The 27,704-nt window shown below is 44.3% G+C and overlaps 1 protein-coding gene across 4 annotated transcripts in view; it reads right to left on the bottom strand.

The window, feature by feature from the left end:
* The window catches only part of ADAMTS18 (ADAM metallopeptidase with thrombospondin type 1 motif 18), a 156,619-nt gene that overhangs the window by 8,261 nt on the left and 120,654 nt on the right, over positions 1-27,704 (bottom strand). For all 4 annotated transcript variants that reach the window (XM_067020108.1, XM_059043720.2, XM_059043719.2 and 1 more), the window contains 5 exons: positions 18,312-18,453; positions 15,525-15,651; positions 12,056-12,260; positions 9,504-9,689; positions 3,764-3,976 (listed from right to left, as the gene is read on the bottom strand). In XM_067020108.1, coding sequence (XP_066876209.1) covers positions 3,764-3,976; positions 9,504-9,689; positions 12,056-12,260; positions 15,525-15,651; positions 18,312-18,453 — 873 coding nt within the window. The remainder of the gene's footprint in view (positions 1-3,763; positions 3,977-9,503; positions 9,690-12,055; positions 12,261-15,524; positions 15,652-18,311; positions 18,454-27,704) is intronic.

A 27,704-nucleotide genomic window follows, 5' to 3' on the forward strand; every position in this document is an offset into this window, starting at 1 on the left:
TAGGCACGCGGGCTCAGTAGTTGTGGCGCACGGGCTCAGTTGCTCTGTGGCATGTGGGATCTTCCCGGACCAGGGCTCGAACCCGTGTCCCCTGCATTGGCAGGCGGATTCTTAACCACTGTGCCACCAGGGAAGCCCCTCACTGTGGTTTTGACTTGCATTTCTCTGACGATCAGTGATGTTGAGCATCTTTTCATGTACTCTTTGGCCAGCTGCATGTCCTCTTTGGAAAAGTGTTTATTCAGTTCTTCTGCCCACTTTTGATTGGGTTGTTTTGTTTTTTGATATTGATTTGTATGAGTTGTTTATATGTTTTGGATATTATTCCCTTATTACATTATTTGCAAATATTTTCTCCCAGTCTGTAGGTTGTCATTTCATTTTGTCTATGGTTTCCTTTGATGTGAAAAGTTTTTAAGTTTAATTAGATCCCACGTGTTTATTTTTGCTTTAGTTTCCTTTGCCTGAGGAGGCAGATCCGAAAACACATTGCTACAATTTATGTAAAAGAATGTTCTGCCTATGTTTTCTTCTAGGAGTTTTATTTAGGTCTCTAATCCATTTTGAGTTTATTTTTGTATATGGTATGAGAAAATGTACTAATTTCATTCTTTTACATGCAGTGGTACAGTTTTCCCAGTACCACTAATTGAAGAGACTGTTTTCTCCACTGTATATTCTTGCCTCCTTCTTTGTAGATTAATTGACCTTAAGTGCATGGGTTTAATTCTGGGCTCTCTATTCAGTCCCATTAATCCATGTGTCTGTTTTTGTGCCAGTATCATACTGTTTAGATTACCATAGTTTTTTAGTATAGTCTGAAGTCAGGGAGCATGATACTTCCAGTTCTGTTCTTCTTTCTCAAGATTGTTTTGGCTATTTAGGGTCTTTTGTGTTTCCAAACAAATTTTAAGATTATTTGTTCCAGTTCGTGAAAAATGCTATTGGTATTTTGATTGGGATTGAACTGAATATGTAGATTGCCTTGGGTAGTATGATCATTTAAACAATATTAATTATATTAATTCTTCCAGTCCGTATCTTTCCATCTGTTTATGACCTCTTCAATTTCTTTGATCAGTGTCTTATAGTTTTATGAGTACAGGTCTTTTACCTCCTTGGGTAGGTTTATTCCTAGGTATTTTATTCTTTTTGACGTAGTCGTAAATGGGATTGTTTAGTTTCTCTGACAGGTTGTTATCACTGTATGGAACTATAACATATTTCTGTATATTAATTTTGTATCCTACAGCTTTACCAAATCCATTGATGAGCTGTGGTAGTTTTTTTGGTGGTGTATCTTTAGGATTTTCTATGTATAGTATAATGTCATCTACAAACAGTGACAGTTTTACTTGTTTTCCAATTTGGATTCCTTTTATTGCCCTGCCTTGTGCAGAGGCTGCTGACCGCTGGTTGGTGACGCTGTGTCACGAGGTGGCTGCTGCAGAACCCTGGGGTTAGTGCTGGCTTGCTGGTGAGCAGGGTCAGGGTCCAGGAGATCCCAGGGCTGACGCCCACCTACTGGTGAATTCAGCCAGGTCCTGGGGCTAGTGCCAGCCCAGTGGCAGGCAAAGTCAGGTCCTGGGGTCTGGCTGCAGAGTCCAGTGGTCCCAGAGGTTGTGTCTAAATATTGGTGGGTAAAGCCATTTTCTGACACAGCTGCTGTGGGTCTGGCACGTCTCACAGCTTGTGCTGGCCTACTGATGAGTTGGGCTGGATCCCAGGGCAGCTGGTAGCCAAGGTATCTCAGAGCTGGTGTTGGCCTGCTGGTGGGTGGGCTGGGTCCTGCCATGGCTGCAGTTGTCCTGAGGCTGCTGTCCACCCGCTGGTGGGTGAGGCTGGTTCTGAGGCTAGAGCAGGCTCACTGGTAGGCTGGGCTTGGGCCCAGGGAGTCTTAAGGCAGCCTCTTGGCTGGCGGGTGGGGCAGTACCTGCACCCAGTTCAACTGCTTGGCCTGAGGCGTCCCAGTACTGGTGCCTTTAGGCTGGTAGGCAGGGCTGGATCCCTAGGCTGATCAGCTAGAGGGAGGTTACAAAATGGCGCTTGCCAGTGCTAGTGTCCATGTGGTAGAACTAGTGTCCATGTGGTAGAATGAGCTGCCCAAGTGCCTGATGCCAGGGTCTGTTCCAGTTGCTTCCTTCTTCTCCAGGAGACTCTCCAAGATCAGCAGGTAGGTCTGACCCAGGCTCCTTTCTACGTATTGCTTATGCCCTAGGTCTCGGAGCACATGAGATCCTGTGTGCACCCTTTAAGAGTGGTGTCTCTATTTCCCACAGTGCTCCGGAACTCCTGAAAGTAAGCTCCGCTGGCCTCCAAGGCCAAACGTTCTGAAGGCTCACCTTCCTGGTGTAGGTCCCTCGCTCCCTGGAGACAAGCTCTGCAACTGTAACTCTTCTCCCATTTGTGAATCACCCACCTTGGGGTATATATACTGTGACTCTGCCTCTCCTACCCATCTCACGGTGGCTCCTCCTTTATATCTTTAGTTGTAGAAGAGCTTTTCTGGTACGTTCTGGTCTTTGTCGTCAATTGTCGTTCTGTAAATAGTTGTCATTTTGGTGTGCCCATGAGAGGAGGTGGACTCCTACTGTGTCATCTGGGGGACTCTCCTCTCACAGTCGTAAGTATTTTAGGCTTCATGGGCCATACGATTTTTGGTGCAGTTGCTCAACTTTGCCTTGGTAGCACTAAAGCAGCCATGAACACCACAAACACATGAGCATGGCTGTGTGCTAATAAAAGTTTATTCAGGCAGCAGCTGGGGGAGATGATTTGCCCACTGGCAATTATTGCTGATCCCTGATCTAAATGATTTTACATGAATCAATTTCCAAATCTGTTAAAAGAATAAAATAATGATAAAAATTTTAAAAAGGAATGCATAGCAATAGGCATAGCACCTAGTACGAGCCTGGCCAATTAGAGATATGCAGTCATGCTAATTTCCTGACCTCTCCTCCATGTTTTAGTTCCCAGAGCCTTCCAAATACATACCCAAACCTACCTGGCTCCTGTGTTGCGTGATCACGTGGGTAGCACCCCTCAAGCCAGTGGGGTCTCTGAAGAGCTATGTAACTCCCATTGGTTGTGACAACGCACGGACCAAAACACAGCTTTGGATTCCTGAGGGCATATTATTCTCTAAGACTTAGCATCACATACCAATCCTAGCCCAAAGCAATGTGTCTAAAGTTGCTTCCAAGTCTTTCGAGGAAAAGGGTGTCTCTAACATCTGAGTTAAAAAGCTGGGTGTCTTTGGCTGAATTGCCTAAGTCACTGAGCTTTACCTGCCTCAAAATAGGGACAGTAATACCCACTGATAAGACGGTTTCCAGGAGGAAGGGAGGGAATGGAGGATGCGTGTACAGTCCGTAGCACAGAAAGGGTTGGACAAATGTTAGCTATTATATTATTCAGAAACATGACATAAAAACCAAGGGAGTCAAGCCTCTGAGCAGCATTTCTAAAATACAGAAGACCAGCACTACGTGACAGCCCTGGGACTAAGTACTTTATATTGTCTACTCATTGAAAAAGAAAAAAAAAAAAAACCCTGCTCTGCAAGATATCATCATCTCAATTTTCTAGGTGTGAAAATGGAGGCTCACAGATGATGGAATCTGCCCAGGGCCGCATGGGCAGTGGAGCTGGCCAAGGAGCTCCAGTTGTTTGGACAGGTCTGTAACAGCAGCAGTTGTAAACTGCCTCCTTTTTTTGAATCTCTCCTAAATGAAAACCCCCTCAATCTGTGTGCGCTCACCTGTTGCCATGGCGACGAATACCACTGAGCTGCCACACTGTACACTGGACGGGCTGGACACACCCCTCGGTTGCAGGTTTCTTCCAAGTCCAGGTTTGGTTTCTTAATATTGCGGCACCGTCGCTCAGGGAGGGTTATCAGCTTGCCCTGGAAGGCCTTCTCGCTGCATTTCATTTCCCTCTTCCTTACCCCCAAACCACAGCTAGCGGAACACTAGGGGCCAAGAAAAGAGGCGTCAGTGTGTAGGCTCCACCGTTAAGTCTGCTGAGCAGATGCGTCTGACCTAAGGATGCCCCATCCACGTGTAATCAGAGGGATGGGACGGCAGCAGGTCGACCACACCAGGATCCCGAAAACCCTGCACCCCGTCCCTCACGCTATAGAGGCCAGAGAATCGGAGTCACTTTCCCAAGGTCATAGAATTCATCAGTACCATAAAACAAAATGAGGCCCTGCCCAGCAGGACCACGAGATGCCACATGGAGGGAGTGAGACAAAGTCCGAGAGAAAGACAAGATTGGCAGAGGATGTGATCAGGATCTCTGTGTAGTGACTGGGTGTCCAGGAATACCTGAGGCCTCTCTGCAGAGTCAGGGCTCGGTGTGCCAAGGAAGCAGGGCAGGGAGACTGGGGTTAGAGGCAGCGCAGGGGAAGAACCATCAGATAAAAAGTAACTTCCCTTCATTTTTACCCTGCCTCTCTCTGGGCTGAGATACAACCTGCAGCTGTGGTAATGGCAGGAAAAACAGAGAAGGATGGAGGCTGATGAAAAGTAGGAGAAAACCTGTTTTTGTTTTAAATAGTATTATGGAATACTGTACGAAGCCTTGATGAACTGAACAAATCAGTAAGAATTGGCATCAGTGTAACCACCATAAATAATGAAGGGTAGGGATAGGATGGAGATGGTGGAGGAGCAGGATGTGGAGTTCACCTTCTGCCACAAATACATTAAAAATACACCTGCACGTGGAATGATTCTCACAGAACATCAACTGAACCCTGGCAGAAGACCTCACGCTTTCAAAAGGGTCAGAAAATCTCCACATAACTGGGTAGGACAAAAGAAAAAAAGGGAATAAAAGAGAGAAAGGAATTGGGATGGGACCTGTGCCCCTGGAAGGAAACTGTACAAGGGGAAAGCTTTCTGCGCCCTGGGAAGTCCCCTCACTGGCAGGGAGATCAACCAGGACAGAGGGGAAGCTTTGGAGCCTTGGAGGAGCACAGAAACCAGTTTGTAGAGGGCAAAGAGGAGAGAGACCTGCAGGGAGGGTTGGCACCCCTGCCTGGCACCCCCTGTAGCCTGAGATGCTCCTCTGCTGAGGCGGGCAGGGGCTGGGTGCTGAGGCTTGGGATTTGGAGGTCAGACCCAGGGAGAAGACTGGGGTTGGTTGCTTGGAGACACCCTGAGGGGGCTAGGGCATGGTATGCCCCAACTGAGGGAGTACAGAAAGAAGCCTGGGCCCATTAGAGAGGCAAGGCACTATTGTTGGGGGGGTGTGCTAGGAGAGGGGCAGGACCGCCATAGGAGCTTCTTTCTCTCCGAGTGCACTCTCCAGCAGCAAAGTCCTGGAGGGGAAAGTCTGCAACCTAGGTTACTCTACCCAGCAAGATTATCATTTCGAATAGAAGGGGAGAGAAAGAATTTCTCAGACAAGCAAAAACTAAAAGAACACAGCAGTACTGGGCTTCCCTGGTGGCGCCGTGGTTGAGGGTCCCCCTGCCGATGCAGGGGATGAGGGTTCATGACCTGGTCCGGGAAGATCCCACATGCCGCGGAGCAGCTGGGCCAGTGAGCCATGACCACGGAGCCTGCGCATCCGGAGCCTGTGCTCCACAAAGGGAGAGGCCACAACAGTGAGAGGCCCACGTGCAGTAACAACAACAACAAAATAAGAATACAGCAGTACTAAAACTATCCTAAAAGGTCTTTTCTAAATAGAAAGGAAGATATAGGAAGGAGGAAATCACAAATGGAAAGTAAATCACTTAAATAATTCAATATACAGATTAGGAGGAAAAAAAAACCTATCTGTGAAAGCAATGATAAACACAAGGAACAGCAAAAGGATAAACATGAAGATGTAAAAAAGGACATTAAAATCGTAAAATGTGGGGAAAGAGTAAGAAAATGTAGATTTTTTTTTTTTTTTTTTTTTTAGAATGTGTTTGAGCCTATATGTCAAAGACATAGAGTGGCAGACTGAATTAAAATACAAGAGACCCACCTTAGGGCAAAGGACACAAATAGATTGAAAATTAGGGGATGGAAGAAGATAATTCATACAAACAAATGACAAGAAAGCAGGAGTCACAATACTTGTATCAGACAAAATAGACTTTTTCTTTATGGCCTCTGTTTTAAAGAAGGACACTATATAATGATAAGAGGATCAATACAAGAAGAGGATTTTACACTCCTTAACATATATGCACCTAATATAGGAGCACCAAAATACATAAATACTAACAGACATAAAGTCTCCAACTAGTATTGTATTCCTGTCATTCTCTCCCTTTAACACCCCACTCACATCAATGGACATATCTTCTAGACAGAAAATCAATAAGACAACAGAGATCCTAAATGATACAATAGAACAGTTACACTTAATTGATATTTTCAGGACATTACATCCAAAAAAAAAAACCAAAAAACAATACACATTCTTTTCAAGTGCACCTGGAACATTCTCTAGGATTGACCACATACTAGGGCACAAAACTAACCTCAACACATTTAAGAGCACAGAAATTATTTCAAGCATCTTCTCTGACCGCAATGGCATGAAACTAGAAATCAACCATAGGAAGAGAAATGAGAAAAAACCCGATTACATGGAGACTAAACGATGTGCTATTAGAAAAACCAATGGGTCAACAAGGAAATCAAAAAAGAAACTAAAAAATACCTTGAAACAAATGAAATGAAAGCACAACCATACAAAATCTATGGGATGCAGCAAAATCAGTTCTTACAGGGAAGTTCCTAGAAATACACGCCTTCCTCAAAACAACAAGAAAAATCTCAAACAACCTAACCTACTACCTGAAATAATTAGAAAAAGGAGAGTAAATTAGAAAAAGGAGAGTAAACAAACCTAAAGGCAGCAGAAGGAAGGAAACAATACAGATCAGAGGAAATAAAAGAGAGATTAAAAAACAATAGAAAAAAAATCAATAAAATCAAGAGCTGGTTCTTTGAAAGGGTAAACAAAATTGACAAACCTCTGACCAGACTCACCAAGAAGAAAAAGAGAACCCAAATAAAATAAGAAATAAAAAATGCCTTACAGACTTAAACATAAAACATGACACTGTAAAACTCCTAGAAGAGAGCATAGACAAAGCGTTCTCTGACATAAATCATAGCAGTGTTTTCTTAGGTCAGCTTCCCAAGGCAATAGAAATAAAAATAAACAAATGGGACCCAATCAAACTTATAGGTTTTTCACATCAAAGGAAACCATAAAAAAACTGAAAAGACAACCTGTACAACGGGAGAAAACTTTTTTAGCTCATACAACTTAACAACAGAAAAAACAAACAACCCAATTGAAAAATGGGCAGAAGACCTAAATAAACATTTCTCCAAATGTACAAATGGCCAATAGGCACATGAAGAGATGCTCAACATCGCTACTTATTAGGGAAATGCAAATCAAAACTACAGTGAGGTAACCACCTCACAGTGGTCAGATGGCCATTATTAAAAAGTCTACAAATCACAAACGCTGGAGAGGGTGTGGAGAAAAGGGAACCCTCCTGCACTGCTGGTGGGAATGTAAGTTGGTGCAGGCACTGTGGAGAACCATATGGAGGTTCCTCAGAAAACTAAAAATAGAATTGCCACATGATCCAGCATATAACCAGACAAAAAACTTTAATTCAAAATGATACATGCACCCCTATGTTCATAGCAGTACTATTCACAATAGCCAAGACATGGAAGCAACCTAAATGTCTATGGACAGATGAATGGATAAAGAAGATGTGGTACATATGTACAAAGGAATACTACTCAGCCATAAAAAAGAATGAAATTATGCCATTTGCAGCAACATGGATGGATCTAGAGATGATCATACTAAGTGAAGTTAGTCAGAAAGAGAAAGGCAAATACCATATATCACTTATGTGTGGAATCTAAGATATGACACAAATGAACATACCTATGAAACAGAAACAGACACACAGACATAGAGAACAGACTTGTGGTTGCCAAAACGGAGGGGTGGAGGGAGAGGGATGGATTGGGAGTTTGGGGTTAGTAGATGCAAATTATTACAGTTAGAATGGATAAACTACAAGGTCCTGCTGGATAGTACAGGGAACTGTATCCAGTCTCCAGGGATAAACCATAATGGAAAAGAATATAGAAAAGAATGTATATATGTGTATAACTGAGTCACTTTGCTGTACAGCAGAAATTAGCACAACACTGTACATCAACTGTACTTCAATAAAGATAAAATAAATAAATGCTGAAGGATAGCACTGAGCTTATACTTACAGCGGCTCTTTGAGGGAGGGAGGTGCAAATGTTGGCTCCAATGTGCCAAGGAGGAAAGGGAGGCTTAGGCCAAGGTCACACCTGTAGTAATCGCTGAAGGCTGCTTTTTAATGGGCTAAGTCTGATTCAAGCCCATGCCTTTAGCCATTAGGTTATAATGTCTCTTAAAGAAAATGAGCGAGGAAGAAAGCTAGAAGTCTGGGAGGCATCGTGAAATTTTCTCTCTCCCCTCCCCAACATATGCCTGAAGGTACCAGCAAGCCTCTTGAGGAACTCTCCAAGACCCGGCTGCCTGCCATTCCTGGAAAACTTTCATCTTTCGTTTTCATCACTGCAATATCCAGGCACGCGCCTTTCCTGCCTCTGGCTTTGGGTTCCCCTCTGTCTGAAATGAAAACCTGATTGTCCCACTGCTTTAGTTAAAATTTTAAACAGCTCCCCAACCTTTATAGGATATATTTGTAGTCCGCCACCCCCGGCCCTCACGATCTGTGCCTGATGAAACCTCCAGCTGCCACCCGACCCCCTGCCCAGTCCCGCCCTGACTGCGTTATATTCTCCAGTCTCTCCCTTGCATAGGGTGCACCCTCTGTCTGCACAGCCCTGGCCCCGTCTTTGCCTGATTCCTGCTCATCCCTGGAAAGGATCCCTCACACTCCCTGGAAAGTCTCTTCTGCCAAGGTTTCCTCCTGACGCGCGGGTTGGGTGGACCTCAGGCTCTCCCGTGGAATCACAGACCTCTCCCACAGCACTCCGCTTACCTTACCTGTATTTTTCATTTATTTATTTAATGAATTTATTTTTGGCTGCGTTGGGTCTTCGTTGCTGTGTGGGGGCTTTCTCTAGTTGTGGCTCGCAGGCTCCGTAGTTGTGGCGCACGGGCTTAGTTGCTCCGCGGCACGTGGGATCTTCCCGGACCGGGGCTCGGACCCGCGTCCCCTGCGCATCGGCAGGCGGATTCCCAACCACTGCGCCACCAGGAAAGTCCCACCTGTATTTTTCTACACATATTTTATGCGGTTTGGTACCTCCACGGCCCAGGCACTGCCCAGTCAGTGTGATGGGTGCTTTATTAATATGCGAGGAAGAAATCAGCAGGGAAGGATGAATGATAAGTAGCCACTTGGTACACATGTGTGGAACAGAAAGGAGCACTGAGTGTTTGGATGCTGGGGGGGGTGAGCTGAGCGTTCCCAATAAAACCCAGCACTACAGCTAAACTCGTACCTCACTCCACGAAGAGACGACCCACTGCAGCCGACTGTTCTTGGGACACCGTCCTAGGACGCAGCCCTCCTGCGATTCCGGTCTCGGGCTGCTGGCACACAAGCTCTCAGGGACGTCCTCTACCGTGGCAGAACTTTTACACAGGACTTCACGTTTCCTCACCCCTCGTCCGCAGGTCTTAGAACACTTGAGATTGAAAGAAAGGCATGTACATACTAGTCTCAAAAGACTGTCTTCCAGGTGAATTCCAGGTGTATGCGTTCATGAAGGGTTTACAAAGCAGTTTTTAAGCACTAGAGCCAAATGCCCAGTAAGATCCCTTGCAGCCAGCAGAATAAATCTTTCCTCCATCCAGAGCCTCTAAGTACACATTAGTGTTCCCTTTCAACATTCGGAATGCCCAGGGGTTGCTGTGTTGCCCCAGGTCTGAAGACAACTTTTATTCTTAACGGAGAAGAGAGGGATTCTGTGCATAGCACACATGATGACAATTTGGAAAATGGTACAGGGGCCTATTCATTGATGTAACTGTATCTCTCTCTGGCACAAGGTGGAGTCAATCTGGGCATTGGTGAAAGAGGACTGTCAGTGCTTCGGACAAGGAGAATAATAGCAAAGTATAATATGTACAGTAGGGATGGCAACAGACCGTGACATTTATGAAAATGGGGTGGGAGTGTCCAATTCTTGCCCCTAACATCTGCTGTTTCTAGGCGGGGCATTGTGCTGGGGGAAAAATTAAGTCGACACGCATCAAATATTTGGGAGTAACTGTACACAGTGGGCTCATACTCTTCTACTCTTACCGTCTTGACCTTCACAGGAACTGTGAAGTATGTCAGGCGGCAAATGATCTCCTGGCTTTCAGATTTGTAGCTCAAAAGCTGCCAAGATCACTTAGAAGACTTTGGCCCCAGGCTGGGGTGTGCCCTCAAGGGACGTGTCCCCTCCCTGGCCTTTACAGTCTTCTTGTTCGCCTCTCAGAAGGGCCCCACGAGATGTGGTCCCATTTGTCTTGGCTCTTTGTGAGTTTGCGAACATCTGGGGCGCCCTTCCAAGCCTGCTCAGAGGACCAATGGGAATTCTCATTCTTCATATTTCTAAGGGAGACGGAGACAGGATGATGGTGATATCATAATAATCATCTCTCTGCAAACCACAGCAGAGAACATTTATTTAATGCCTTCTGTGCATGATGAAATACCTTAGTGTACACCAGGACCTATATCACATGGCCCTCTAACCAGCCCATGAGATAATTGCTATTGTCCCACTGTACAGAGGAGGTGTCTGAGAGTCACAGAGCTTAGGTACCTCAACCAAGATGAATCGACAGTCTGCCAAGTTGTGGAGACGGGCAAATTCGTCTGATATCAGACCAGGGCTCTGCACCCCTAAACATCTCTCATTCATGTTCATAACATCCAAGTAGTTAAATTCTTATTCAATAGAATTCTTATTTATTGCGATTTTTTTTCCAGCATGGTCAAATGTTTAAATTGCTTCCCAAGTGGTTTCCAGAGCCATGGTCTCTAATGGAAGAACGGTTGCTATCACAGTTCTGAAGGACCCCTTTCGTACTAAGTTCTCAAAAGGACATATGTGGTTTTAGTTGTCAAACAAAAGGGGGTGTGAGGGTGCGAGGCTAAACTTCATCCGAAATCAGTACTCTCCGGGATGTAACGCACCCTATGAGGAAGCTCGGTAGAAATGTGGTCAGGGGCTCCTACCTGGCTTCACAGTTCAGGTGATGAAGCCTCTGCGTTTTCTCTGCATTAATCCCTAAAACTGGCTTGCCACCCATGGTTTGGCACAGGCTGGGCTCTCACCTGCAAGGATGCTGTGTACCAGGGTTCTTGGCACATTTTGGACCAGATAATTTCGGGGGGCTAGGCATGTTTCACAATGCCCTGTGCGTTGTAGGATGTTGCCCTCTACCAACCAGATGCCAGTAGCACCATCCTCCAGAGCTGCGACGATCAAAATGTCTCCACGGCCAAATTCCCCTGGGGGACAAACTGCCTCCAGCTGAGGCCCTCTGAGCTGTGAATGTCAGGTAGTTCTAGGGCTCTTCCAAGTTCATGAGTTTGTGCCTTTCATTGGGAGTTCGAGGCAAGAGCCAACTTCATGCCCAACTCCTCTCTGTAGTCTAATAACCGTACCTCTCGCCATCGAAGCAGGAGTTAAATACCCCTTCTATGCCTAGTTCTTGCTATTTTCCATTTGCTTTGGAGACTTCCGTAGCCGGTTTCATCTGCCAATCCGTCAACACTTACTAGTCTAGCCTAAATGGACTCCATATTCTAATTTTTTAGGAGATTAGCCTTTGAAGTATTCTAAGCTGTTGCACAGGGGGTCTCACACTTCCGGCCGCGTAAGCATCACTACAGATGCTAATTAAAATGCCCCATTTCACATTAACTCAGTGTGATTCCCACAGAGGTATCAACAGCTGAGACACTCTTAGGGGAAAAAAAGATACCACCCATATTTTTGTCACCTTCCTTTTCCATGGGGAACAAGAGCAGTGACTCCAAGCCTTTCCCACTTACCTGAGACCAGGGCCCAGGGCTCCACTCTGGAGGGCAGGCGTGGCTGTTGCAGACTTGAACCTGAGTGGGCGTGCTCACTGGGCAGAGAGAATGCAATACCGCCTCCTCCTTTCGGAAGGGCTTCTTCTGGACACACCGGACCTGCCGGCTCTGCTGGCCCCCCGCACATGTCCTGCTGCACACGCTCCATTCGCCTGGCTTCCAGCTTTCGGTGAGAGACAAAGTTACTGCTGGTCAAGCTAAGGCTACGGATTATCGATTCCAAAGCAGTTACTGTGAAAGATTAACCACCTGATGAGAGCCTAAGGTCAGCTGTAGAACCACTATGGCCAATTCATACTCATTCTGCTTTTATAGATTTTCAAGCCTATGCGAAATGTGGTCCATTTGTAGGGAATCACATTTAATCGCCACATAATTCTGGGGAAAAAACACGTTCCCGTCCTCTGCAGGCAAAGAAACACGTGCCATTTGGAAATGTGAGCGATTCGTTCATTCAGCCAACTGGGATCTTAAACCCTGGGCCACGGGATCTCCTAGGCATTAGGGTTGGAAAAAATGAATGAAGCAATGCTTTTCCCATTAAGAAGCCTATGGCAGCGGTGGCTCTGTGAACAAATAAAGAAGGTACTTTCTGATAATTGCTACAAAGAAGTTAATAAAAGTACAATAATGAGACTAAGGAAACAAGGGGTCAGTGAGGGGGAGAGAGGGGGGGTGTGTGTGCGTGCGAGCGTCCGAAAGAGAGAGGGGCACATTCACAGAGGGTCTTACAGAGAATATTTCGAAGTAGGTGGTTCCCCCAACTACTTTTTCTGGTTCGCCTTAAACTTTACTGATGGGTTAGAGATATAATCTCGAGTTCTTTATTTAAAGATTGCCGGGTCACTTTTTTTTTTTTCCCACAGGTGTCTGAGACTTGGTGTACACTGACGCATGATCAACTGAAACCATGAATCCTTGTTAACAACTGCCTGTGATTAATTGAAATTCTCTGATTTGAAGGCCTAGCATTAAAAAGATCCACCAGACGGGATCATGATACGTTTCAAAGCATCAATGTCTAAAACTGCTCTTGGCTTACAAATATTCTAAGTATCATTTGAAGGCATAAAAAAAACATCACTGAGACCAAATATGTTTTTGTTACACCTCTGCATTTCTGCGTCTTCCTAGTCCTATGATTTTTTGCTCCGGTTTCCCCTGCCCGCCCCCGACTCCACAAGCCTGAGGTGTGCGGTTAAAGACCTTTCCGTTCGTCCAGAGAATTTAGTACACGAGTTCTAGGGTTTTAAGTATTCGAAAACATTGCATACTCCATGTTATCTTAGTTAAAGAGAGGTGATACCACATCAAAGAATTTCTTATATTTATACAATCATTTTATCTTACAGTAAGATGCAAAGAAAAGATATATATTATCATGAAATTATTCGTTTTAATCAACCCCGACCTCACAGACCTGATTCCTCCACTTTCCATTTTCTCCCTTATTGCCTTTTTTTTTTTTTTTTTGGCCGTGTCTTGTGCCTTGAGCACAGCCCTAACCGCTGGACCACCAGGGAAGTCCCCTTACTGCTTTTTTATATTTATCATTTTTATAGCACATATCTCACTGCATCTCAATTATCTGTTCACACATCCCTTCCATTCGATGGTGGGTTCACTGACGGAGGGAACTACAAGCTATTCATCTCCATCTTCCAGTTCTCAGCTGAGGACCTGGCGTACCGTAGGGCATATAACATGGTTATTACATGGGAAAAAAATGGAGTTAGATCAGATGGACTGCTATGTCCTTAGAACTCTAATACTCTAAGCCCTTATTTCTGGTATATCTCTGTGGAAGAATAGTCCCTAAAAGGTCCCATTATTCAACAGAAAATACCGAGATAAATAATAGGGTTGCAGGGAATTCCCTGGAAGTCCAGTGGTTAGGAGTTCGCAGGTTTGATCCCCGGTCAGGGAACTAAGATCCTGCATGCCTCTCACTGCGAGGCCCCACCACCCCCCCCCCAAAATAAAAAAAATAAAAAATAGGGTGGCTTAAAAGGGAAAAGAAGCAAAAAGATCCTGCCCATTTCACTCCAACTCTGTAGAGTCACTGCAGGGGCTGTTCTGCTTTTAAAGAGCCAGCAAACTTGTTACTGCACAGAATATCATTTCTACGTGGAGCCATCAGGAAAGTTCTGGGAGTTAAGCATGACCAACGCTCTCTCTCCCTTTTCATGCATGTACATACGAATGGGGTTCCTTTCTTTTCTTGGTGGAGATAAACAAGGATGGAAAGGAGGCTTAAAATAAGAAAATATTAGCTTGCCATTCCACTGTAGTGACAATCCCTACACGTACCTAAACGTACACGCACGTGCGCGCGCACACACGCGCACACACCCCCTCCCCCCCCATCTAAGGGAGAGATTACGCCACAAGGATCAATAACACTGTCTGGTTATCACGTCTTAGAACCACGGGATATTTTTAGAGCCAGACATTTCTTAGCAAGAGAGAAAATTCCATGGAAGCCCCCCACGTGTCTTTCTCCTTTTTGTGTTCAGGATACAGCTGGTTCCAAACTCTAAGGGAAAAACTGCGTTGTCAATTGGGCCTAGGGGATTGGTGGGGAGCTGAAGCCCCAAGCGATTATGACAAATAACACTATTTACAAAGACAAAAGTAGGTATGTATATAAAAAGACTGTGCAATATAATCGCATCACCACAAAGCAAACACTACATATTAAGATGATCGGAAACAGCAGGGAACGCAGCAGTGCCGTAGAAGGAGCCCTGTCCACTCCATATAAATACATTTGGCAGAAGATAAATCAAACAAGAAGAGACTCCATTTGGCTGGGAACATTAGTTAAAATTAGCGTTCAAATAGCAGTGTAGCTAAAATCAATCCGAAAGCAAACCCGCTGAGCTCCCCACCATGTCTCTTCATCAAAAATGGGGTTACCACTTGGGCTCTACACCCTTTCTTTTTACTCTGTGTCTTGCTACTGTGTAATTTGCATTTGGGCTTTCATGGGTTGCCGAGTAATATGATTTTTAAATTCTTGGATGACTCTATAAAAGTTAAGCATACAACCACATAGAAATTTAACTAACATAGGATTCTGTGTTATTTAAATATCTGTTTTAGTTCAGAGAAGAGGGGTCTCTATGAAAAGGTTGAGAAAAGATGCCTTTATGCCTTTTTTTTTTTACCCCAAGGTTATGCTGGCATAGCCAGAGTCTGAGGGTCTGAAGCAGATTTGTGTTTTTTCGAATTATATATTTTAACTGCAACTCTCGTCTCCTTTCTTATATTGCCTTTCTTGGGGGGGGCTGGGTGGGGGGTATTCTGTCTATATCTGTGAATCACTTTTGATCAGAGGCATCGACAGTGGCTTCAGCCGTTTCCTGTCAACAATAAAGGCACACAAGTACAGACGCAACCAGAAAGACATTTCCAGAAGACTTACTAGGCAGGGCAGGAGAAGGCATTGCACATTTTGGGTTCAGTTGCTGGCTTGGCTCTTGCATTGCAGAATGAGGAATTGACTTGAGTGTTTTGATCCCGTAAGCAAATGGCCTTGACATTTATGTAACCTAATAAGACATCAGAAGTGACAAAGTGAAAATTGCAGATAACCAATTCCACTTAGTTTCCAAGTTTAGCTTCGGGTTTACCAGGGTTCTGATATTTTACTGAAGATACAGAACCTAAATATTGTAAGAAAACACTTCCTTCTGATAAAATCTACAACTCATGTGAATTCCACCCTCATGCCACGCCCCCACTAAGATAATAGTTTTCATATTTTAATACTTTTTAACGTGTAGCGTCTTAGTTTTCAAGACTGCCATGGACTCTAGAACGATATAGTAATAAAGGCAGGGCAATATTTTGAAACTGAAAACAATTTTGAAAATAGGGCAATATCTGTTTGAGGGAAGTATCCCACAAGCTTTAACTCACACTGCACGTATCTAATGGAAAATGTTCTGCAAAGAAAAATCTTGGGGGAATTATGCGTGGAAACTCTTTTTGCTTTCTCATGAAGCATCTTCTACACTGGCCTGAGAGTATGTGTGTATATAAACAAAAAGTTGAACTCACTGAATATGTGTTCATACTTGTCCGCAAGGACTCTGGTTTTTTGTTTCTGTCTGTTCACCGCACTGCCTTGTTTTCAATATTCATTTCAGGACCCCTCATCAAGATACACTTTATTTTGTGTGTGATTAACTGTATTTGTCAGCTCCCCACATAGGAACGCTGCCTCCTCTTTCAATTGTCTTTATTCACATGGACTCTTCCTTAAAATGGAATCTGAGCAACAGTGAAAAGTCACTCCCGCTAGAATGATTAGGTTGAAGGGGGTTTACTTTCAGGAGGAACTGATCAAAATATTGGGACTCCCTAAAGTTAAGAGTTTGCTTCTGGTGAACGTATTCACTTGGACTTGTCTTCTCTTAGACTTCAGACACGCTGTGGTCTGTGAGTCACACGAAGGTGTTGCTAACTCAAGGCAAAGGAGAATCCCATAATGCACTTGTCCAGCATCCTCCCCTGGGCTGTATTTATTCCCTGTAAATGGAAAATGGATTGAATCTCTCTCTCTGCCAAGGAACCTGTGCTCTCTCTGGAATACCAGGAAGTTACTGCGAAGGATCTCCAAGAGCATTTGATACATGAACAACTGTTCATTCCCAAAGACTACGTGAAAAAGAGCATAAAGATTATGGCTTCTGTTCTGTTTAAAAAAAAAAAAAAAAACCATAAAATGATACACGTGTGGCATGTGTCTGAGTATGTGAAACACGTGTTTTTATGTTTGCTTAAGAAAAAGAATATGATATAGACCAAAGTATTCACATTGGCTATCGCTGATTGAAAGATTATGGGAGATTATTTTCTTCTTTCTAGCATACTGCTTTTAAAACGTGTATTAATAGAAAATATATTCCCTTTTAATTATTTAATATATATTTTTTAAAAGGAGTATTTCCTTGTGTTTTATAAACTAGCCTGGGCAGCTGAAGACAGAATTTCTTCCCTTCCTGTATTTCTGCTCTGTCTGGTCCCAAGATGCCCCATCTTGTTCAGTGGGATAGACGCAGTAGAGAGACCCACTGTCACCAGGTGCTCTGAGCATGAGGGAATGAGGGACCAACCTTCATGCTTTGGTTTCATGGACTTATTTATGGACTCATTCTTCCTCCCAAAGGGCAGGTGTGACAAAGACTGACTTACCAACCAATATGGGATATTCGGGGACCTAAATAAAATGCCTCCCTTCTACGCACTGAGAGGATGGCTGTTGTTGTTCCTTCCTTACAAGGGCTATTTCTCGGATTTAATCCATTTCCCTGCGGGGCTGGAACGCCCCTGCTTGCACGTGTCAGATCGCTGTCTTAAGTCTGCCTTGCGTGTGTTTTCACTGCTTTGCCCCTACCTTCTCTAAGTCCCACTGGGAGGCTGACAACAACAGAAAAGTCAGGACAGAAAGACACGGAGCTGTGAGCTGAAAAATCCACCAGTGACTCGATCCTTACGTTTATAAGAAATGGACACATATTTTATATTTCCCCCCCTTGTAAGTTTCAGATGCGTAACTTTTGAGTCCTGGTTGTGGCTGACTCGAGATTTGTGTGAGTTGGTTCCTTTCTACATAGGAAAATCCCCGAAGAGTACAAATAATATTTGCTTTTTTTTTTTTTTTTTTCTTACACTGACAGTTCCCATAAAGATAGTTCTTTTGTTGCTTATTTAAACCATACAATGGAAAGACGTCTGGAGTGAAAGAACCTGGTGTTTTTTTGTATTTTTTTTTTAAACAGGGCAGGTGGCGGGGGGCGGGGGGTTCTACAAAAGGAAACTAAGGCGGCAGGCGGGGGCCAGACCATGTGGGGTCCAGTGGGCCATGACGAGGAGAATGGGTTTCATCCACGTGCAAAGAGGAGCCATGGATGACTTTGAAGCAGAAGAACATAATTTCATTTTTTTTTTTTCTGTTGCTGTCATACGGTTTTTTGAATTTAATTTTTTTATACAGCAGGTTCTTATTAGTTCTCGATTTTATACAGATTAGTGTATATATGTCAATCCCAATCTCCCAGTTCCCCCCACCCCCCACCCCCCCCCGCCAATCCCCCACTGGGTGTCCATGTTTGCGCTCTACATCTATGTCTCTATTTCTGCCCTGCAAACCAGTGAGAGACCCTGTTTAAGGAGAGACGTGGAAGACGGTGAGGAAATCAACTACCTCCACCACAGGAAAAGGAGCAAGGTGATTGCACTGTGCTCCAGGTGTGGCTGTGTCTTTCTGAGGCTGGCTGAGTTCCATTCACGACCTGGGGAAGCGCATACTTCCAAGATATCCCCGGATTTGGGCCTTGCATCAGAATCTGGACAGTGTAAGATACAAATCAGAGATCAAGATACAGGTCAGACCCTGGAATTCCAGAAATCTCACTGAACATTTTAGAGATATTTGCATGCCATTTTGACCTCAAAGCTGGTTCACGTCATTGTTCCCAAGTATGTTTTATGTTGATTTAGAGTTTGCCCATGACACTTTAAAATGTGGACCTCTAGAGCGTCAGAACTGTGATTTAGAAAGACAGCAGGGAAACAGGACATTTGCTAGTAAGCCCACAACCCTCAGTTCTAGGCATAGCCAATGAATAAGGCAAGAAAATAGATTTTTACCTTATGTTGAAGGAGAGGTTATACTGTGAGGTCTCAACCTTCACTTTAAACTTGAAAGCCTAGCATGATACTAACACGTACTGGTGCTGCTCAGATAACGGCTGAAATTGAACCAGCGTATATGGATTTTTATGATTTATCCTGGCCCACAACTTATAATCCCTCTCCTGGATGCTAGTAGATGCTAGACACAAGGGAAGCACTCAGAAAACCTTAGAATACCCCACTTACAATCCCTGTCATCAACCTCAGAATCCAGGCAGATTCCCAATAGGATTTCCAAAGAGAATTTGCTCAAAGGGTAGGTGTCTGTTAACTGTGTACCAGGATGAGCAGATAAGACAAAAAGAAATATGATGAGATGTAGTGGTTGGTAATATATATATACTGGAATGGATTCGACCTCAAAAGGGCAAGGACTTGGGATAAATCTGATACCATCAGGTCTGACTACTAAAATAAGAGCAGTCATTTACTGGCACTTTCCAGGGGTCAGACACTCTGCCAGGCTTTTTCTATGCATTATTTCAAGAGTCCTCTAACGACTCTATAATGTAGGTGTCTATTTTTTCATCGAAAAAAGAAAAAAAAAACTGAGAAGAATGAACTTGTACAAGATCACACAGGTGACCGACCGGTGAATGAGATTAAAATAGAATTTAGGCCCTCCAACAAAATGTGCCTAAAGACTGTAAGATATCACCTTTTAATTTTTTTTTCTTGGGGTGTAGTTGATTTACAGTGTTGTGTTACTTTCAGGTGTAGCAAAGTGTCCCTGTTATATGTGTGCGTGCATATATATGTGTATGTGTGTGCATATGTGTGTATGTATATATATTCTTTTTCAAATTCTTTTCCATTATAGGTTATTACAAGATATTGAATAGAGTTCCCTGTGCTCTACAGTAGGGCCTTGTTGTTCATCTATTTTACATAGAGTCGTGTGTATCAGTTCATCCCAAGCTCCTGATTTATCCCTTCCCCCCCACCCCTTTCCCCTTTGGTAACCATAAGTGTGTTTTCTATGTCTGGAAATCACCTTGTCTTTGGTGTAGGCAAACACATTATTTGCCTCCCTTCCTGATCCTCTCTTTTCTTAACTACTTCTCTTTGTTTTTTTCTTTCAAACTCAAAGCATGAATACAAACAGCTGTTTGTCTCCCAATCCGTGTCTTGTGAAAAACGTGGGTTACCACCAGAACCGGGCATTCACAGCCAAGAAGCAAAGCAGGTTTCCAGTTAAAAATAGGAACTCCTGGCTCTGTCTCTGTCTGGTGGGATCCCACCTCAATTAAAGTTGGGTGGGTGGCAGCAGTTCAAGGACCTCCTTACACCAGACCGCTCCTTAGGATACTACAAAATGGCTTCCACTGTGCTATTAGCTTAAATGTCTCCAGAAGTATTCTGGCTTGCTCTGAAGATTCCACGGTGTAATCATCCAACAAAACAAATCCTGGTGGCTCCCAGAAACAACCAAATTGTTAATAGATGGGTCTCTGTTTCCCTCACCCCCACCCAAAACAAAAAGCAAACAAAACACAACAGGTAGTACCACTAAAATCAACAAATGCCGAATTCCCATCAGTCACCAGTGAAAACCTTCTCAAAATCAAGGTCTCAGGAGTCTTTGAATTCTGAGGATCTTTCTAGTCTTTGCTTTTCTTACTTTTGCAGCTAAGTGATACCAACTGTTCTTGGAATCACGTGTTCAGTTATGTTATAACATTTCATATATTTTGAATAAATAGAATGCTTTCCTTATCTGAGATTTTTTGCAGTGTTTTTGTTAATGTCTTCATGTGATATTATGTAAACAGAGACACTTTAGAGCTTTATTCACAATCAAGCTAGAATTTTGAGAGGAATTTCACATTCAGAAGGGAACACTGGTGCTCATGGATATTTCAACTCAATTCCTCCTTGAGTTAAAGTGATATCTCAAATGTAACACTTTTGTTGCTATTTTCTTTATGCAGTAGTAATGCAGCACACCACGTGGGCCAGCACGGCAGTAAAATACAGGTGAAATGTATCAGCGTTATAGTGAGCTGAGGCTCAAGATCAGGATGATGTTACAATACAATGGAGTTGCATCACACATGCACAGGAGATAGACAAGTTCAAGGGCAAGCGTGATAGAGACAGAAATCCACTCACTTAGCTCCACTTCCTAGTACCACCCCACCCCACATTCAGACTAGATCCTGACATCCACTGCCGCAGGGGAAAGGGATCTCCAATAGAAATGGAAAGAAAATAAAAAATAACTTTAGTTCTTGCCTTTTGAATATCAAGGACTTATGTTCTGGTGACTGAGGAGTGGTTTAGCACATTTTCGACGAGCATTTTTTTTTTTTTTTGCGGTACGCGGGCCTCTCTCTGTTGTGGCCTCTCCCGCTGCGGAGCACAGGCTCCGGACGCACAGGCTCAGCGGCCACGGCTCACGGGCCCAGCCGCTCCGCGGCACGTGGGATCCTCCCGGACCGGGGCACGAACCCGTGTCCCCTGCATCGGCAGGCGGACTCGCAACCACTGCGCCACCAGGGAAGCCCTCAATGAGCATTTGAAATATATTCTACTTTTACCTTTTAGACAGATTCTAGCACCTAGGCCATACATGGCATGTGGTTTCACTGTAAAAATTTTAAAACGTTGCTGTGAACAGCAGGATGCATTTAAGAGAGGGAGGAATAAAAAAGGACTGTGAAGGTCAAAGTGTCGTCACTATTAAACAAACAAAAACAACCACGATGTCAAGTTTCCCTAGGCTTCCAGTAAAGCAATCCATAAACTATTATTGACGCTACCGTCAAGAAGAGAACGCAGGCAACCTCTCCCATCAAATGTGTTTCTGCGTCTGGACCCACACGTTTCTCCGCTGCTTCTGTCACCCAGGATGTCCTGTCCTGGTTCCTCTCAGGATGCTCAGCCAGGCTGTCCAATCTACTGCCCTGGATCCCATCTTCCCTCCCTTACTTAAGGGCATCACTGCTAGTGTCGTCCCCTCTCTCTTGAACCTTACTGAAACGTCCCTGTCTATTGGATCATTCGATATGCACATGAACATGCTATTATATCCCTCACCTCAAGAGGAAAAAAACGATCTCATCTCTACAGACACTTCCAGCTCACATTCACGGTTTCCCTTTTATAGCAAAAATCCCTCTAAGAGCTGCCTTGACTTTGGATCGCCGCGTATTCGTCATTCTCCCGTGGCCCCTCTTTCTCAGGCATCCCTCCCCACCACATCACTGAAACCTCTCTTTCAAGGGCACCTTGTCATTTCCAACCATCAACGGCTTTGTCTTACTCAACCAATCACAAGCACTGGACATAGCCGATCACTTCCTCCTCTTTTCGCTATTGGAAACCCATCATTTCAGTTCTTTTCCTCCCTCACTGACAGACCCACCCTCATTCCTAGTTTCTTTGGCTGAATCTTTATTTCCTAATGATTCAAGGTCAAGTTGACTTCCAACCCCTCGACCTCCTGTTTTTCTATACTCACCCCTCTAGGTGATCTCATCCAGTCCTGTAGTGTAAGTGCAATCTACAGGTTGACCACTCCCAAATTCGTAACTCTACACCAGCGCTTTCCAATAGAACTTTGTGCAATGATGACAAGTATTCTACTATAAACCTGTGTTGTTCCATACGGCAGCCACAAGCCATGTGGAAAAAAGCCACGAGCCATGTGGCTCTTGAGCACTAGTATACATTGTGATTGAACAATAAAACGTTATGTTGAATTTAATCTAAATCTAAACTTAAAGAACCACATGTGAGTAGTGGCTACCATATGGGACAGCACAGCTGTAAATGAAACCCATCCTCTGACCACATTCACATAGTTAACTGTCTATTGAGCATCTCTACTTGCATGGTTAAAAGGTACAACAAAGTCTAACAATGAACCTGGGATTTTCCTCCCTGTTCTCTGAAAGGCTGTTCCTCACAGCCTCACAAAATGGCAAGCCAATCCTTCTAATTGCTCAGGCTTAAATAGAAAGTTGATGTCCTCTCTTCTCCTCACACCCCACACCTAATCGACCAAGAAATGGCGTTCTCTTTACTTCCAATATTACTCAAATCTGACCACGTCTCACTTTATCTATTGCTACTGCTGCTTCCTTGGTCTAAGCCGCCATCATCTCTTTGGATTTCCATGATCGTGGCTCTCTAGGGGTGAGGAGAAGCCATATTCTCTAGCGGAGGAGATGGACACATCCACGCTTAAAAATAATATGGTTACTTAAGAGCTTAAAACAAAGTGCCATATAACCTGCCAAGGGCAATCAAATGTTACTGTGAACTTGGAGGAAGGGGATCCCGTGACTACCTAAGGAAACTGTGTAGCTGTTACTTAATTCATGAAGTATTTTGGTGATGATTCCCGCCAAGAAGCCACAAAAGAATTTGTTTTCCTTGAGGATCTCTATTCCCCGCAAAAGGACAAACTTTTATATTGAGCTTCCCACCTTCCTTCCCTTAGATGAAGCAACAATATGTAAAGATCCTCTGAAAAGTAAAACGTCTGAGCTAAAAGTAGTTAATAGCAAGAAGGCAACTACTCCATTTCATACTATCAAGGTAACAGAAGAAGCTTACTTATGCAGTCACGTCAAGAAGAGGAATAACTCCCACCAGTTACTGTAAATGTGCACAAAATTACGCAACTTTAAATGACTAACTCATAACATATGTCGTAGCTGGTTATTGTCAGATTACTAGTATAGCTCTATAGCCAATGGCCTACAGGACATATTGTTTATATTTTGTTTGTTGGACATATTAATGCATTCATTGAATGCACAAATGAATAAGACTCTCAACTTTAAAGAAATCAAATGACTCACGGCTTCACCATAATGTCTGTGTATCTGTAAGGTCACAGGAGAGTTCTATGTGTAATCACGTAGGCTGAAGGACAATATTTGTATAAACCAGCAGAAAGCTGACTTTAGAATTGACTTTAACATCAGCTCATAAGGCCTTCTTAAAGAAAGTAATTGGGCTTCCCTGGTGGCGCCGTGGTTGAGAGTCCGCCTGCCGATGCAGGGGACACGGGTTCGTGCCCCAGTCCGGGAGGATCCCACATGCCGCGGAGCGGCTGGGCCCGTGAGCCATGGCCGCTGGGCCTGCGCGTCCGGAGCCTGTGCTCCGCAGCGGGAGAGGCCACAGCAGTGAGAGGCCCGCGTACCGCAAAAAAATATTTAAACAAATAGATGAGTATTTGCCAATTACATTATTTGCTTCTCTATGATAATTGAGGCATTCTCTGCCCTTTTTTTTTTTTTTTTTTTTTGGTACGCGGGCCTCTCACTGTTGTGGCCTCTCCCGTTGCGGAGCGCAGGCTCCGGACGCACAGGCTCAGCGGCCACGGCTCACGAGCCCAGCTGCTCTGCGGCATGTGGGATCTTCCGGACCGGGGCACGAACCCGTGTCCCCTGCATCGGCAGGCGGACTCTCAACCACTGCGCCACCAGGGAAGCCCTCTCTGCCCTTTTTCTAATCCTGTATGAGGAACAAAGTAACCAAGAATGGAATGCACAGCAGCTGTCTTATCTTTTACTGTTTGATGCTTGCAATAGCCAATCCTTTGGAAATAGACTGATCGTCTGGCTGAAAGAATCTCTAAGTCCCTTCTTTACCCCAATTCTGAAGAAAGACTGGACTTTGTCTAAAAAAAAAAAAAAGTCAATCCCACCCTCAGGAAGGGCTACATAATTTGCGGGGGCCCAGAGGAAAGCGGAAATGCAAGGCCCCTCGCTTAAAAAAATGATTGAGGATTTCAAGCTGGTGACGACAGAACAGTAAACCAAACGTAAGGCACTTCTGGGTCCAAGGTCCCCTGTGACTTTGCAGGTTCCACATCCAGGAAGCCACCTCGGCCCAACCTTAAGGCTGAGGTTTTCTCACCTGCATCAGTTTTAAGACACAATTAAAAATGTTCCAAATTCTAAATGGTCCTGCGGTCTAACAATGACTTTGCCCACTGCTCTTAGTGGAGATGCCACCCACTAACTTGGCAGGCTTGGCTATACCTAAGTACCTCAGTGCGACCATGACCGTCCCCTTGACCACAGACAGTGCGACCCGCCCGAAGCTCGGAGGCAGGACCGTGGGACGACGTGTGATAACCGCATAGCTAAGATTCTGACTGCCTCTGCGGGCGCCGCAGAACGAACACATCTGAAACAATACGTCATTTGAAAATGCTAATTCCCGTCACTCACATCTATTTAGAAATATTTTCAGTGACCCTGTCAAGCGCAGTCAATGCTTTTTTCAGCACTAGTGGAGAACACAAAGGCCCTCCAGGTCACACGGACGCCACAGCCCTCCCCCACCCTCCATCATAGCACAACATGACAATAACGCCCCGTGCTGCACGTTGGACTGTATAGCCCAGCTGTGAAACGCACACGTTTGGAAGGACTGCCAGCAATTCAGTCTACTTAACTGGACTTAGTCCAGAGGATTTTCCAGCCAACTGGCACTGGGTCTCTAACTTACAGTTGGCAAGCAACCTCCTTAAATGCTTCCAGGTCCTCAGTAGAACTGTTCAGTGTCTACCTTTAACACACCAACCACCTGACTTCAGACACAGCACTCAGCAGCTCTGACCGCAGGGTGCGGAGCTATAAAATTTACAGCTTCTTAAAGTTGGAAAACCGCAGACGGGGCTGGACTCTACCAACTGCCCTCTGAAGGAAGGGGGGTGCAGGTTCCGCTTGGGGCCCACGAAGTTTAAACAAAGGACACACTGAGGAGTCTTGGGTAAACAGCTTGCTTTCTGTGACTCCCACTGTTCATTTTTCATGTGCAAACTATAAATGCCTTCAATCAGCTTCATTTTTGTTTCATTACTTAAGGCCCATTTTTCCTTTTAAGGAAGTTGTCCTAACTCTCCCATGGAAACTAAAGAGTTATGCATAGGTTCTGACGACCGACTTTTTACTTAGTGCATGCTTGGAAGCTTATTTCTTGTCTTCCGTAATGTACTTGATCGCTTTAAAAAATAGCAGCAGCAATACTTAGTGTGTTACGCCAGGCAGAGCACCGTACGAGCATTATCTCATTTAAAGCTGATAAGAACGCTCGGGTCGTCCCCGGTGGCACGGTGGATAAGACTCTGCGCTGCCAAAGCAGGGGGCCCGGGTTTGATCCCCGGTCCAGGAACTAGATCCCACACGCATGCCGCAACTAAGGAGCCGGCAAGCCACAACAAAGGAGCCTGCCTGCTGCAACGAAGACCTGAGGCAACCAAATAAATAAATATTTTTTTAAAAATAAAGCTGATAATACTATGAGGAAGGCACAGTGCTCTTAATATCTTAGTACCGTAGATGAATGCACCAATACACAAGGCCACGTAGCTGGTAAGTAGCAACACGGGGAACTCAAGTCTCTGATACTGTCCGACTCCCAAACTTGACATCTTAACTCTCGGGACACTGCATCTCCAGCTCTGAAATGTCACATCTAGGATTCTCATTTAAAGTTCTAAAAACTGGATGAACTGGTGCAAAGATGTTGTCACTGAGATCCAAGAGCATGCCATAACGTTTACATTGTGCTGTCGGGTTCCAACCTGAAAATGTTGTTTCTTGAACACGCTAATATCTGACTTAAGGATACATGATTTTTAATCTCCTCAATCCATTTTCCCCTGCATTTATAGAACTGTTGGATTTCACCATTGTTTTAACCGCTGAAATACAACCTACTTTATAGATTGACCCCTTCCGATAAATGATGAATTTCGCCCTACATCACGTGTTGGCTAAGTCAGGGAAGGGATAGTTTTGTAGTGTGAATTCCTGTTTTTGTATAATCCTGTGATTTTTTGGAAGCCTCGTGATATGAAAAATCAGCCAGTTTTGTCTTTGCCTTCTCGTTTGCTTCAAAGCCTGAAAAATACGACCAGGTATCACCACTGCTATTAGGTGTGAGTGAGTCGGACTTGACAAGACACAGCACCACAAAGACCCCGATCGGGGCCTTGGAAGTACATCTGTGAGGCAGCTTCAAAGGTGTGGGCTGACACATTGAACCCCGACTACAGTTCTAATTCAACTCATCAACATTCCTCAGAGTTCAGTGAAGAGAAATAGTGTTCTCCGACCTGCCACAGAAGTATTTGCCATGAATTAACTGGAGGCCTGCACTTCAAATGGCAAATGGCAATCTCTAGACAAATGATGTGGCATCATGAAAGCACATCTGAATCGTCCTCTGGAGTCTGGCGTTTCCTATCATCTGTTCTGAATTTATTCTCCATTACTTCTTTGCCTCTTTTGTGTTTTGTGTCTTCACTCCATCCCTGCTCCTTGGATAATCTCCTTCCCCTTACACTGATTTTATCGTGAGGCGTATCTTTACTCATTTCAGCCCCTTCCCCTTGCGGGGGGGGCGGGGGATGCAGACAGCAGGGTCACAAGGAAGGAGCTGGATGAGAAGCTAAGTCTCTGTCAGTGATGGTCGCACACGGTCAACTCAGTGATCAATGCGCCTGTCCACCTGGTCCCCCGCCACCCCATCATCTCCTTTTGCCAAAGAGCGGAGGAAGTTGTTTATTAAAGTAATTTTCCTTAGATGTCTTTTTCTGCCTTGAAACTGGCCTGTGGTTAACCTATTTCTCACTTACTGTCATTACAAAGGCTGCTGTATTTGTCAGCTGCAGGATTCTCTCTTGGTACACGATTAATTGGGAAAGCATTTTCAAAGAGTTAAACACCCCCTTTTGCCTCGTAACAGAGAGAGAGAAAAAAATCCTTAACATAAAGGAGAGCTTTCATTTTTGAGACTTTAAAAAAAAAAAAAAAAAAAAAAAAGGAATGCTGTAAAAACACACGGGATCATATTTCAGTCCTAGACTAGCAACCTGTGTTATCATGTCGTCCTGACTCACTGTTTATCAGACGGAGATGAAGTTACTTTATAA

Source organism: Kogia breviceps, chromosome 18 (genome assembly GCF_026419965.1).
Source record: "Kogia breviceps isolate mKogBre1 chromosome 18, mKogBre1 haplotype 1, whole genome shotgun sequence".
Classification (NCBI taxonomy): Eukaryota; Metazoa; Chordata; class Mammalia; order Artiodactyla; family Physeteridae; genus Kogia; species Kogia breviceps.